The sequence below is a fragment of the Betta splendens genome, chromosome 7 (assembly GCF_900634795.4).
Source record: "Betta splendens chromosome 7, fBetSpl5.4, whole genome shotgun sequence".
In the NCBI taxonomy this organism is placed as follows: Eukaryota; Metazoa; Chordata; class Actinopteri; order Anabantiformes; family Osphronemidae; genus Betta; species Betta splendens.
In genome coordinates this window covers 16,345,545-16,359,571 of record NC_040887.2, presented here as the reverse complement: position 1 = coordinate 16,359,571, position 14,027 = coordinate 16,345,545, and the positions used below count along the sequence as shown (strand labels likewise).

The following is a 14,027-nucleotide window of genomic DNA, read 5'->3' as shown; positions in this document are numbered from 1 at the left end:
CCCCCACGGCAGGAGGAAAGGCCACTTGGGTTTCATTCATAGTGACCTGAAGCATCTCTGGCAAGAAGGAAGGTTCAAAACCTGGTCTCAAAGTAGAACCTGAGCTGAGGTTGGTTCCACAGAACAGCTGCCTTTGGTTAGTTAGTCTGTGCTCTGCAAACTTGTACTGAGCTGTAGTACGTAAAAAAAGCCTAACTTACACATTTCAGGACTCACAGTAAATGTGTGAACGGGAACAACTCCCGACACTGACCTGCATCCAGGGAGTGGTCTGAAGTGATGAGTGGGGTTGGTGTGACCTAAAGTAACATGGATATTGATACTTTTTCTATTGGATTAAGTGAGAACTCGTGAAAAGTAAGGTGATCAGCATCATCTGTGTATAGTTCGTATTAGTCCAGCGTGGCAGTGAAACGGGACGCCATGTTCTCCGTCTGGCCACATGCGAGTGTAACGGGAGAAGGAGCGCAGCCCGGATGGCCTCAATCTGTCCACATACCAGCTACTGCCTGATATGGTGAGACTGTAGGGCGGCTGCAACCAAACACCTTTACTCTGTACTTGTCCGACATGTATGTTATTATCAACATCTTCCACTTCAATAATGTCGTAAATAGTTTGTGTAGTAACCATTTCTTCTACTTTTACTGTTGTGGGGGATTGGAGTCATTTCAGGAATTCTGGCCAGCACACGGATCTCACTCCCTCTCTTACTTCTGTCTCTAACACAGACACTAGTTGCTGTGGATGGTGACGACACTGTCAACAACCAATGTTTTGTGAAAGTAGGCTCACCAAAGGCAGAAGTATTGGAAACGGACGAGAGAGCGAGGGAGACAGACGTTTGCCCAGCAAGCTGACTAAGCATCAGAGACATTAGCTTCACAGACTGAACTCGCACCTCTTCAACTGACGTTTGGATGTTTTAGTGTTAGATTTTACAGCTACGAGAAGACTCGCTACCACCAAGCTTTGCTCAAAAGCTCCTGGCCGAGCGGAGAGTTTCACTGGGAATCCCCATGGTGATTTAGAAAATGTGGCCAGCTGAGAAGAGATAAGCCAAGGCTCAGCTTTCACCGAACAAGCCGCAGATGCAGAGAGAAAGGTAAGGAACCAGGTTTGTTTTGTCCTTGAGGAGATTGTGTCGTTGTCTATCTGATCCTGCAGTTTAAAAATTGATTGAAAACTTTGATTTTATAGCTCAGTGTGTCAAGTTAAGGGAAAGGATCTTAAATATTTCAGCATATGAAACAAAAAAAAGCATGACTAATATAATTTTTGATCTATGAGTTATTTATTAGTTAAAGACTAATAAAAGATCAATACTGTAAGTTGAGTTAACTACGTACAGTAGTAGCAGCCAATGGTCTAATTTAAAGTCTCTGCTAGAAGACGCCTCGTCTGGAAGTAGTAAAAGTAGTTTCCAAACATGCAGTGATACCAGTTCGGACTCGCTGCTGGCTAACGGCTGGCATCAACAGGAGGAGGTGAAGTCTGCTGGAGCGGCCATGTCGGTGCCTTTGGATCTGAACTGCCTGCATGGCACAAGGGGACCCGACAGCGAGGCCGCGCTGACAATGCTGGAGAAACAGCTGATCTGTCCCATATGCCTGGAGCTCTTCAACAAACCAGTGGTCATCCTGCCCTGCCAGCACAACCTCTGCAGGAAGTGTGCCAATGAGCTCTACCAGGTCTGTGAGACAAAACACTGCTGAGACTGTCTGCGTAGGCCTGTTTGTGTAGGTGAAAGGTGGTTCCAACAATACAGACACACACACATGCATGAGTGTGAGTGTTATGACACTGTTTGATGGGGGAGGCTTCTCCAACCATTGAAGCTCGAGTGTGTGTGTGTGTGTGCTGGATTAACACGGTCTAAATTGGGACATTTGATGTTTAAGTGGCTCGTTCATGTACATCACCTGCCATGAGCTATATTTACTGCCATTGTTCCCACATAGGTCTCATGTTCTTAAAGCATAAGTCGAAGTTTTGTTAATTAAAACAGCAGATACAATTGAAAGCCTTGATTGTGGTTAGTTGGCTGACTGACGGTAAGTGTATTTTGTCATTTTGGGTTACTGAGGTTTGCTGTTGTTACGTCTGTGGTTCACTCTCCACTCTCATAACTGTTTTCTAGTATCGCCTTATATCTGGTAGCAACGTCTGGGTGAGAGAGTGGCAAAGCCAGCTTGTACTATAATACTCCAGTACTTTCTTTTTCATTAAAGGTGCCAGCACATGCAAAATCCACTTTTTGGGCATTCTGGTACATTTCTATGACTCGCTGGTCCATGTTAACACACTCTTGATGTGTTGGAAATGCACTTGCTACTTATCTTACATTTGCTTTAGTCAATTTTGTCTAAAAACGATTTGCTTTGTAGTTCCACACTTTACTACATCTATTTTTGTTTGCTACTCACAGAACTACCTGTCGTCCTGCCTAGACAAACACAGAATACCAAAAAAGTATTTCAGACATGCATATACAGTAGTAATTGGGCCGTGTGAAGCTGCAGCATAGCGTCTTTCACAGACAGGAATGTGTTCTAGCAACAAAGAGAGCTCAGCAGCTACTACTAGTGTTACAAGGTGCTGTGTGGGCTCAGGACCTCTACTACCTTAGACAGAAACAGATAAAAGTCCACACATGCCTCTTCCAGTTTGTCCTGCACCGGCTGGACCAGTTCCTGGTATTTGGTTTAAGGTCTATGGGATCCCTGTACTTAATTTGCCAGCAAAATGGCCTGACCATGACCCCACAGAAAATCTATGGGGTGTTGTGAAGTGGATGATGCGATATGCCAGACCCAACAATGCAGAAGAGGTGAAGGCCACTGTCAGAGCAACCTGGGCTCTCATAACACCTGAGCAGTGCCACAGACATGGAAGTGTCTTCCTGTTAAAGCGATATTTTACAGCTGAAAAGCAAGTTGTGGGATAAATGTTTGACATTTTATCAGCAAAAATGTGCAACAACATTTAACATTGAGGGTCTGTGTCCAGAGAAAACAGGGAAAACTGAAGTAATATGTGTTGTGGCTGAAAATGGTCATGTCCTACAATACCCAGCATTCATTGCGTTCTGAAGACTCACGTGAGCTGCATTGACTGGACCTACTGTACCTGTGGTTTAACCCCGCTCCCTCTCAGCCCACCCATTGCTGGTGCAGGTACAGAAAAAAGCTGGAAGCACTAGTTGCATCTGAGATGTCTCAGGGGACTTTTGCAGAGGAATTAATGATAATTTCTTTGCATAGAAAATATGGAGGAATCTGAGTGTTCATTCATTCTTAAATACTACTAGGTTTTCCATTAATTACCATTGCATTTTACCAGCTAGCTCCAGCAAAGTACAGCATGTGGGTGATTAAGGGGAAGTTAGAAGCAAAATATTGTAGTACTGTGTTGTATTATTACTTGACAACAGGATATTTGAGTGATGGATGAGGACACATGTCTACTAGGAGTGATTGTTAAAGTATCAGGATGATTCCCACCGTTCTCTCTGACTCAATTGTAATATATAATAATCTAATTGATACACAAGGAAGTTCACTCTGTTTCCATTCTGCTTTAATTGGTTGTTGCATGTTCCCTTAACTCAGGTGTTATATTTAAATGGTACCAACAACAACCATTCAAAACTGCATTCAGGTTCTTCTATGCGGCCATAAAGAAGTATGGGGTGCCATCAAGGTGATTTGTTGCTTTACTTTATGTTTTCTCAGTGATAAATATTTGCTTTATGCACCAGGATATTTGCAATATATAAATGAACAAACGTTACCCCAACAATATTTAATTACCACTCAAAAAACTGTACAGACAGAAAAGAAAAAAGTTCCCTTCAGACCAGTTAGGAGTATTTTGGAGTATACACTGTATTATGCATAGTAATTTTATAACTTATAACTTATTATAATTGATAACTAAAAATGACAGACACCTTATTGGATATCAAGGTCTGATTCTTTAGCATGAAAAAAAGCGCAAGAACCTTTAAATGTCCTGCTAATCTTTACAGTTATCTAATGTTATCTCTGTTAGCTTAGTGCCTAGCTTCGTGCTGTGGCACTTCGCTCTGTTCGGTGACTCAGCTGTGTGTGACAGCCACCAGCTGATAGGCCTTAAAACAGATGTACAGCCGACCTACCTCCATCATCATATTGTTTTGTGCTTTTTGTGCAGCCTTCTCTGTTCCAGGCTCGGACCACGATGCTAGTGAACAGCGGCCGTTTCCGGTGCCCCTCCTGCAGACATGAGGTGGTACTGGATCGTCACGGCGTTTACGGTCTTCAGAGGAACCTGCTGGTGGAAAACATCATCGATGCATATAAAGAGGAAGTCAGCAAGCACACTGCCACAAGGTAAAGAGGGATGAAAAGACAAATAATATCACCTGCATTAACGGACACTGACATTTCGGACATTGTTTTTCTTTCTCCAGCTTGGTCCCTGCTCCTCCACCTCCTGCTGAGCTGACTTGTTCAGACCATGAAGGTGAAAAAGTCAACATTTACTGTCTCACCTGTCAGGTTCCCATCTGTTCTCTCTGTAAAGTGTTTGGTGCTCACCAGTTCTGTCAAGTGGCTCCTCTCACAGACATCTATCAGCAGAAGAAGGTTTGTCAACCACTCCCACTACGAGACTTACTACAATGTTAAAGTGGTTATCAAGGCCATTCTTTCCTTTGAGCCAGAGTCTTTAGTGGGTGTAATGCACTTACTCTGTACTTTGAATAATCCACCAGTGTTTTCCAAAAGAGAAGGACTCTGTAACATGATAAAATGGAGAATACTGTAGAATATTGTAGTTTATTGTGTCTGAGGCCTCCTCAGTTGAATGTAAACATTTTGTTGCATGGATGAGAGTGCAAAAGACTGCGAAAAACAAAAAGAGGAAGACGTCCGTGACCGGTGGTTCATCTGGGGGGAATAAAGGATGGTAATGCAAATGATATGTGGGATGATGGCAATTTATTGATTGGATGCAAGGATGAGGATAAAGCAAAGGGTAAAAGGGTAGTTAGGGTAGGAGAGACCAGGGATTGGGTGCAAAAGGGTCATAAATGGAGTTCCAACCAGGGTTACAATGAGGGAGTTGGTTGAACATTTAAAGGTAGGAAGTACTAGGATAATACGTGTGAAAAGGTTGACAAGGGGAATGGAAAGAGTATTGAGTTGGTGATGATGGAGTTTGAAGGGAAGGAGCTGCCTAGGGAGGCATACTTTGAGTTTTATTAATTGCCTAGTGCGGTAGTTTGTCCCAAAACCATGTGTTACACATGTCAGGAATGTGGTTATGCTGCTGTGGTGTGTAAGAAGAGGAAGGAAGGGAAAAGAGTAGTGGGTGAAGAAGAAAAAAGACTTTAATAGCAGGTGTCATAAATGCTACAATGGGACTAAAGTCAAATACAGAGAGAGACCAGGTCATAGTTAAAGTGACTGGAAGGTAAAGAATATATAGTGATAAGTGTGGTATAGTGATATATAGTGATATAGTGATGAGTGTGGACTGAGGGAAGGGAAATAAATATTATGAATTATTATAATCCAGGGGGAAATAGAGGAGGACAAGTTAAGTTATATAAAAGGACAGAGTGGTAGGTTTGTTATGTGGTGTTAGGATTTTGATGGTCATTATGTTATGTGGGGCGGCAATAGGACAGAAAAATTGAGTTGATTAAGGGGAGGGGAAACAGTACAGTAGAGTTATATTCGTTATATGCATTCAGATGGTTGGAAAGAAATGGGCGTGAGAAAATACTTGCAGTGACTCGATGTCAGCACTTAAAAGTATTAGTAGCAAAAAGTCAAGATATCATCAGGATTGTTGCAAAAGGTTTTGGAGTTACTATCTGGAAGTAGTGGGAGGGAAATAGTGCTGCTGTGGGTTCTAGGACATGAGGGCATCACAGGAAATGAGTGGGTGGATAAGGTGGCAAGGAAAGCAATTGAGAAGGAGAAAATTAAAGGAGACACAAAGTTGACAAAAAGAGAGGGGAAAAGCACAGTAGGGACGGATATCCTGGAAAAGTGGCTGGAGGAGTGGGATAAAGACTGTGAAGGTAGGAAGCTTGATGGGGAGGCATCCGGATGGGTTGTGTGAGTTCTGTAGGGGAGGTGGAGGTAGTAGAGCATGTTATTATGGAGTGTGCAAAATGGTGATGGAGAGCTAGGGAAGAGGTTTCAGCACCCTGTTGCTCAACTGGGTTAGTTAGTAGGAGTTAAGACGGACGGCTGCTCTTTACTAAATGCTCTCTACACGACCCTATCATTCATTAATAGCAGGGAGCAGGTAGTGCAGGGATCGCTTGTTCATGTTATCATCACTTCCCGAGTCGAAATCTTTCCAGCTTGGTCCACTTGATCTTCTTTCGAAGTGCTGTGATTATTTGGGCAGCAGTTGACATTGAGCTCATAGCCAGTACTGCCATTAGGTGAGCAGGTGCAGACAGATGTGTTTGGATTTATTTCAGTTTCTATGTTGTTTAAGGGTTAGACAATTTGTATTTGTCAGTAATCACAACATTCAGGCCGGATTCATTCAAGGATTCATCATGTCAGTTTTCTTTTTGTTAGGATGAACTGAGTGAAGGAGTCAGTTCTCTGAAGGCGGACAACTACAAAATCCAAGCTTTTATCAGTGATCTGGAGGAGAGTTGCTGTAACATAGAGGTGAGTGTAAAAATGCCTGGTAGATAAAAGTTTGACATTTAAAAAAAAAATAGTGTGTAAAGTTTAAAAGTGATGACTTTCTATTGTGTGCACAACCTGTTTGCTCTGTTCTGCTCCGTGCAGGACAACTGTAAGACACAGAAGCAGATTGTCTGTGACACATTCAGTCGCTTGTTTTCCATCCTGGAGGAGAAACACAAGGTTCCTCTCTTTTGATTTCACTGTTATTCATTGAGTAGCAGGAAAGTATGTTGACCAAAACATTAAACTTTGATAGGAAAACTAGAACCTTAAATTTGAAGAAATGACAAAATAACAAACGGAAACTTGTAGGTCCTGTTGCTTACAGGCCAAAAGAGTAAAAGCATCAGTTCAAGCAATATTGGCCTAATTGATGATATTCTTTATTACCTGAAAAGGCAATGACCCAACATATCAGCTCTGAGGAAGAGGAGAAGACGAGCCATGCCCAGGCAGTGGTGCATTGCTATAGAGAAAGTGTGGAGGCCAACAGCAAACTCATGGAGACGGCAGCAACCTTCATGGAAGGGTTGGACATGGCAGCTTTTGTTCAGGTGGGGTGCACACTGCTCTGAATCATAAGGTCTGCTGCCTAAAATGTTCTGATGGTTGAGATAAAATGATCTAGTTGTGCATTTGATTATAGTATGGATTTGGGGTGGAATGGTGGTATATGGTGCATTGTGTAGCAAAAAAAAACTGGGTTTGAGTCCCAGAGTCAACCAGGTTCTTTCTGGGTTCTTGATGAGACTCTGAATGAGGTTCTCAGTATCATTCAGGTCTGAGTGTGAATGCGAGAAGGGTGAACTCTTGCCCAAAGCTAGCTAGCGGAGGCTCCAGCAGCACATGATGTTTGCTGTAAGGTCGTGTCCGTCTGACCACCTTTGACTGCTCGTCCGCTAACACACAGTAAGCAGCAGAGACAGAGGTACATGACATGCAGCAACGGGCTCCAGTAGGAGTTGGACTGTACAGTATGTAACTGTTAGAATAGGAGTTCCTGCTTATCATTTTGTTGATTTGTGTCTCTGTCCTTTCATTAACGCCATGTCTTCATTCTCTCACTCACTGTCCACTCTGCCCTTAGAACTCAAGAGAACTGATCACTAAGTGAGTAATATAATAACTCTTTTGTATGAGGTGTAAACATTATAGCCGTTTGACTATAATCCATCCTTTGCAACACCTTCTTCTCAGAGTGGTTTCAGCAACAAGCTCCTGTCCAACTGAGATGCTGAAGCCAGGGTTTGAAAATGTGAGCCACTACCGATGCAACTTCAGAAGGCAGGAGAGCGCCCTGAGAAGCATTGACTTTATTAAAGGTGAGAGGAGCAACTGCCTAGGTTTATTTTGTATGCAAAACATTAGAGCTCCAACTGTGACAGAGTTACCACAATTTGACTTCCTCCGTAGCATCACACACAAAAGTAGCTACTAGCGCTGTGGACTAAAGAGGGAAACACACTATCATTAATAGGAAATGATTCAAGTGGACCTTTTACATCTATTGTAGCCTACGAATGATGTGGCACAGTACTGTACTACTGTAGTTGCGTTAATAAAAAAGCGAGCTGTTTTTTTTCCTCATTATTCATTGGTACAGAAAAAAACAAATAAAGCTAGTTTTTTTTATCATGAGAGTCGAATGTTGATTAAACTGATTGAAACAGCTTGCTTTTTTAAAAACAAATAGAATGAACGCATTATAGCATCACACACGCACAAATGTGTTCTAAAGTCACTTTGCTTCTTTCACATGGGAAAAGAAGGATAATGTCATTGGACAGCAGCCCTGGCCTCCCATTGGCTGGATTATGTCACGTCATTGAAACGAGACAGTGAGAGAGGTAGCAGCAGAAACGAGAGCGAGGAGTGAACATTAAATCATTAGTGCAGTCTTGAATTGGAAAACTACTCGCTTGGTTAAGGATAGGGATCTCACCTCATAGTGAAGATGTCTTCAGCCAGGTGCATTGCTTCATTGTGCTAACTAAGACATAGGATTGAGCACTAAAATCCTAAACAACATAATCCTAATTACTTCTGACCTCACTTGCTGGTCAGGCCTAAGGGAAAGGGAGAAGAACCCATTTGCCGTGACTCGAACACAAACTAGTTTAGCATTTAATAATTTATTAAATGCAAACAACACAAACTCTGTGTGCGCACGCACGCTAATATATAACAACACAGGCAAGTAATAAAACAGATTCACTGTACAGCAGGATTAAGCTCTAGAAGTGGGGCTTTTAACCTATAGAAATAAGATGCACGACATCAAGATGATTACTCTTGTGACACAGAACAGGAAATGATGCCAAAAAACCAACAACCAACAACCAAGGCCAAGCTTGAGCGGGTGGAGGGCGCTCCAAAAAACACCAAAAACCTTAAAACAAACACTAAACATATTAAGGGTGTCCATAGAAAACTTCCATGGCTAATACAGTTTCACAGGACTAGCTCCCTTCATGATGGGTGGCCATGAACAGTTCTTCCCAGCTTCTGGGGAGCAGGCGGCACTACACATGCTTCAAAAACTCAAATGTCATCCAGGCTGACGAGTCAGGAGCGGAGCTGGACCACATCCAGGCTGGCAGTGAATGGCAATGCTGCATTCAGGCACAAAGGCATCCCCTTTGATGCAGGAACCGATGTGCAGAACAGTGTAGTGGCCACGCTGCCTTTAGGAATCATCGGGAGAACCACAAAGGGAGCAGGCCTACAGTGGCCTGAGCAGCTTTTGGGGGCCACTGAGAAGACTCCACCAGGTGCAGGAAGCAGTGACGTGTGTTGAACAGCGGTTGTGTTGCCTTCAGGAACCACCAGGGAAAACATTGCACCTGCTGGGACAGGGTCAGATATTCCAACAGGGGCAGGAGTGGCCTTATCTGAACCCTCAGGATGCAACCAGGTGATCTTCACTAGACCACCAGGGCCAGAACCAGAGGACCAGGACCAGAGATCACCCCCGTACCACCAGAGACGAAGACACGTTGCAAATGCAGGACCATAAGGATAAGACTAGACAGAGTGATGCTAATGACCTGCAGCATCAGGCCAGATGGGATGATGTGGGATGAACCAGACGAAGCGAAACGTGGGCGCTGATGGGTAGTAGCATCATTCATTCATTCATTCGTTAGACCTGCTTCCTAATGCAGCTCCAATTAATCCTGTCAGTTGGTTTTGTTCCTACAATAATTGCAGTGATGCACTACATTTAATATTGTAACAATGACAACAAACACTAACAAAGACTCCAAAAAACAAAAAACACTAGTTGTATATGGAAGTTAAAGGAATGAAGCGTTTTTACAGTACACTCACATAAAGCATCTATTGATTTGTTGTCTCTTCAGCTGCCTCTTCACATATTCTGCAAGAACCAGAGGTGGAACCAGAGCCAGAGGAACACAGGAAACCTTTCATCCTGAACACTGAACCAAACTACTTCCAGGAGACTTCAGACCAGTGTGTGCAGACTCTGGAAGAACCAGTGAAAGACCTAATTCCACTACCGATATCTGCACCTGTGGAAGCAGAACAGCCAGCAGCACCAACACCGCTCCTGGTTCCACATCTACTCAGTGACTCTCCAGAACCGTGTGACCTGGACGAACCTCATGAAAGGTCTGTTGTGAAGAACAAGGATGATGAGGCAGAGAGATCTGTGGCTCCTCGCGCTGTTAAAGAGGGAAAGATCTGTGACGGAATGAGCACTCAACAGGTACAGCTGCGCACACGCTGACAAACAATGTACCACATTTCTATTTTATAACATGTGCATCCGTAGAGAGTATCTGGGTCATGAAGCAGCCTACGATCACCACGTTAGAGTCTTAAGTTTGGGTAACTTAAGAATGCATTGTTTTTTATCATCAGAAAAAAGTAGCCTATTCACCAAATAACCAGTGTTAATTTAAGCCTAATGGTGTTTGTGTCTTTGTCAAGTGTTTGTGTGAGCTGTTGAGCTGTAATTTAAAGAGTTAGCACTGGTCTCCTGTAACACAGGCCCTGGAAGGAACTGAGTTCAACCAACATACAGTACATCTGCCACAGAACATACCAATAAAGACACATAGAGTGAAGTGTAAATATCACCTTCTAACTGTCTTCCTTCCATTGTCTTCCTTACCAAGGAAGACAATGCTGAATAGAAAAAGCAGAGTGAGGACCATGATTTAAGCCTTAATAGTCCTCAACAGCTGGAGGAAGATGGTTGTGTCAAGGGTTGAGTTGATGATAAAGGAAAGAGGACAGTCTGACATACTGTAGGAAGAGTATCGGATGGAAATGAGCGCTCTGAGAAGGACGCTGCAGCTGTTTCCATCAGCCAGACTCTTCAGTCACCTGCTCACCTGGCTGCACCTCCACACTGCCGTTTTCCTCTCTTCTCTTTGTTTTTCACTCTTTTGTTTTGGCTGTAACTGCTTCATCGCTTCTACTCTAGGTCTCTGTGTTGTCCTGCAGGCTCCAGTGACTTTCCTCCCACAGTACCACCAAAGCACAGTACATGAACACAGCACACTGTTCTGCTAGTTAGAATGAGCTGAAATTTCTTAAATGATGGAAATAAAAGCAGATGTTCCTTAAAGAAGCCTGTAGCTGAGGCCGAGACAGGAAATCACTCAGCTCTAATTACAGCAGTATTGTGTGGAAGTCTTCACATAATCCTAATGAAGCTAGGGTTCAAAGTGCTGCTGGATCAAACACAGCTCAAACCGCTTCCAAAGACTCATTCTTTAGCATCAAGCTGTCTTACCTGTTTTGTCTCCCACCTCTGCTGTAGTTGCTGCCTCTTTCATCCACCTCTGTCTTTTTGGTTTTCCATTTCCTGCAGGCGGTCACTCTGCTTGTCTACTTGTTGGCCTTCCTGGTCATCCTACACAGGGTCTGGGCTTACGTCGGCTGTTTCATTTGTATGTAACACCAGCAGGAATCCGCCCACACTGTGTGCCTCAGGTATACACACTTGTGGTTTCATTACAACGTGGGTTTTGAGACTTTTACAGAAACAAACACATTAAACAAGCCTAACGTTAAAAATAGACGTTATTTCAGATGGAGAGTTTACAGCGATGCTTACAAAGAGCAAAGCATGGCAGTATACAAACAGGCATCACTCTACCAAAGGCTCTGCTGACATCATGTGGTGAAACTGTGGAACGATTTATTCATGGGCTAATCACACTCTGTCTCATAACTGTTCAAGTTTAATAACACTAATTTTGAAATGGTAGATGTTTTTGTATTTCGCAAGCTCAGGGACATGAAAAGAAAAGAAATGACTGAGGTAGTGATGGAAAAAAGATTTAGGTGTTGGGAATCTAAACATTAGAATATTTCTCATCCCCTGAAGTAAAGACAGCTCAACTGCTGAATTGCTTTTTTAAAGATAACATATAATGTGCACGCAGAACTAATATGAAATCTGGAGTGTGAAACCATCTGCTGTTCCTCTCTTTCCTACTGTAGATGGAGCCTGGAACTAGCGGGCCGCTCAGACAAGTCTCTTTTCAGTCTCCTCTTCCTCTTCATCATTGTTTTTACCTGTGAGGCTTCTCATCAACCTAGTTTCTGTTTCTTGTTGCTCAATGTCTAAAAAGAAGAGGTATTTAGATGTGAAGGTTTGATCCATCTGTCAGTATTAATCTCGAACTGAAAACATTTGCTCCCTGTGATGCGCTCCAGTGTCACAGCTGTTTTTTCTAAATAATAATCTCACGCATTAGCACTATGACCTACTTTAGGTAAACACATTCTCTTTAGGTAAAGGCTCTATTATTTTAAAAAAATATTGCCAGAGCACCAATAAAATATAACATCAGTCTGATTATTATACTTATTATTATTGATTATTGCTGCAGTTGTTTGTGATTGTAGGTAGTGATACAGGATATCTAAATATATACATTCACTTGCAGCTGGAGAGTCTGTGCATATTGCGCGACACAAGATGATCAGTGTTTTTCTGATACATGTGGATATTAAACAAATGTTTTGGTCACCTTTTGTGTTTGAGTTAACCTGTTTCACTGAGGTGTTTTCAGGTCTTGTACAGGTGCACAGTGTGTTGGTTTATTCTATGTTTGTATCTATTTTGTAAGTTCAGGGAAAGAAAGAAAATACCCATTCTCCTAATTTCTTTTTTTTTTCTTTCTAAACAAAGTGGTTATTTTGTTTTATTTTTATTAAGCATGTATTATTAGGCAATATTCTTTTGGCAAATAGTAAAATACATGGCAATACATGTCAAATTCCCGAGTGTTAAACTCACTTTTTTCACACTTTTTTGAGCCTGGTCTAACCAGTACTCGACCCCTACTGTATGTACTGTAACCATTAGTGATGATCATTAGAGGTAAAAGGACAGAACAAATGGGGACACAAGCAGTCGCATGCATTCATTCTAAACAACAACAAATTAAATTCTGTCTCACACACAAAAACATATGGGAAGGACTAAAAACCAAAAACTTCAGACCATACAGTAGCTGTGTGTGACATCACTTCAGGATGCCGGAAAAGGATTCCTTATAAATCAAGCTACTGAGTTTCTGCATAGAGAAAAGTGTCTTAACTTCCGTTTGAAAGACAGCCCATTCAAATAAAAGCATGAACATGACCCATCAAACAATCAGGCTAAGTCTGTGGTGATGGTATCATGTACCACAGGAATCTGCACTGCAGCTGTACATAAACCCAGTGTAACCAGTTTCCATTTGCAGTCAGCATGCTGTCAATGTTTTTTTTAATCAATGTTTTCCCTATAAGTGGCCTTGTAGCTCAATGCTCTGCCCCAGCAGACAGCTCTGGCAGGCCATTGCTCCCCACCTGGGTTAAAAGCAGAGGGCAAATTTCATTGTAACAAAATGACAAATTGTAACATTGCAGCACATGACCAATAAAGTTGTATCTTGTGTCTCATAATCAGAAAGGTGTTATGATATCACCTGTGGACATAAAGCAAAGGCAGAAATGCTTTTTACTGGCCCCTATTTTAATGAATAGTAGTTGTTTTTAATAATATACAGTAAATTATAAATAAACACTGATAATATCAATTCAATTATAAAATAATACAAATTCAAAATAATAATTTTGAGTACATACAGTACATAACTAAAAATAAATATTAAGGGTGTATAAACACAAACACGTCCCACAATGGGACTTGCTTAATTAATTTGAATTAAGAGATTACAATGTACAATAGATGATTAGCAGACATGTGTGAGGTGCAGACTAGATCATACCAGGAATCCAAACATGGCTGGTTCCACAGATTAAATAACTACACAGATAATGAAGTAATCATTA

At 42.1% G+C, this 14,027-nt stretch overlaps 1 protein-coding gene across 2 annotated transcripts; it reads left to right on the top strand.

Moving 5' to 3' along the window:
- Positions 1-668: 668 nt before the first annotated feature.
- Positions 669-12,714, top strand: trim101 (tripartite motif containing 101). Of its 2 annotated transcripts, none has more exons than XM_029157352.3 (12): positions 669-1,105; positions 1,436-1,691; positions 4,195-4,373; positions 4,454-4,628; positions 6,588-6,683; positions 6,807-6,884; positions 7,103-7,258; positions 7,792-7,814; positions 7,902-8,026; positions 10,067-10,434; positions 11,548-11,669; positions 12,183-12,714. In XM_029157352.3, exons 1-11 carry the CDS (start codon positions 1,092-1,094, stop codon positions 11,632-11,634), a joined length of 1,557 nt encoding a protein of 518 aa, XP_029013185.1. In that variant the 5' UTR covers positions 669-1,091; the 3' UTR covers positions 11,635-11,669; positions 12,183-12,714. The 2 variants fall into 2 exon arrangements, with proteins under 2 accessions (XP_029013185.1, XP_029013186.1); XM_029157353.3 differs by having other exon boundaries at positions 671-1,105; positions 1,482-1,691.
- The last annotated feature ends 1,313 nt before the right edge of the window (positions 12,715-14,027 follow it).

What these genes read in the sequence shown, in the direction of transcription:
- trim101 (XM_029157352.3), top strand. An exon ending in ACATCTATCAGCAGAAGAAG is followed by an intron (nt 4,629 to 6,587) that starts GTTTGTCAACCA and finishes TCTTTTTGTTAG; the next exon opens with GATGAACTGAGTGAAGGAGT. An exon ending in AAGCATTGACTTTATTAAAG is followed by an intron (nt 8,027 to 10,066) that starts GTGAGAGGAGCA and finishes TTGTCTCTTCAG; the next exon opens with CTGCCTCTTCACATATTCTG.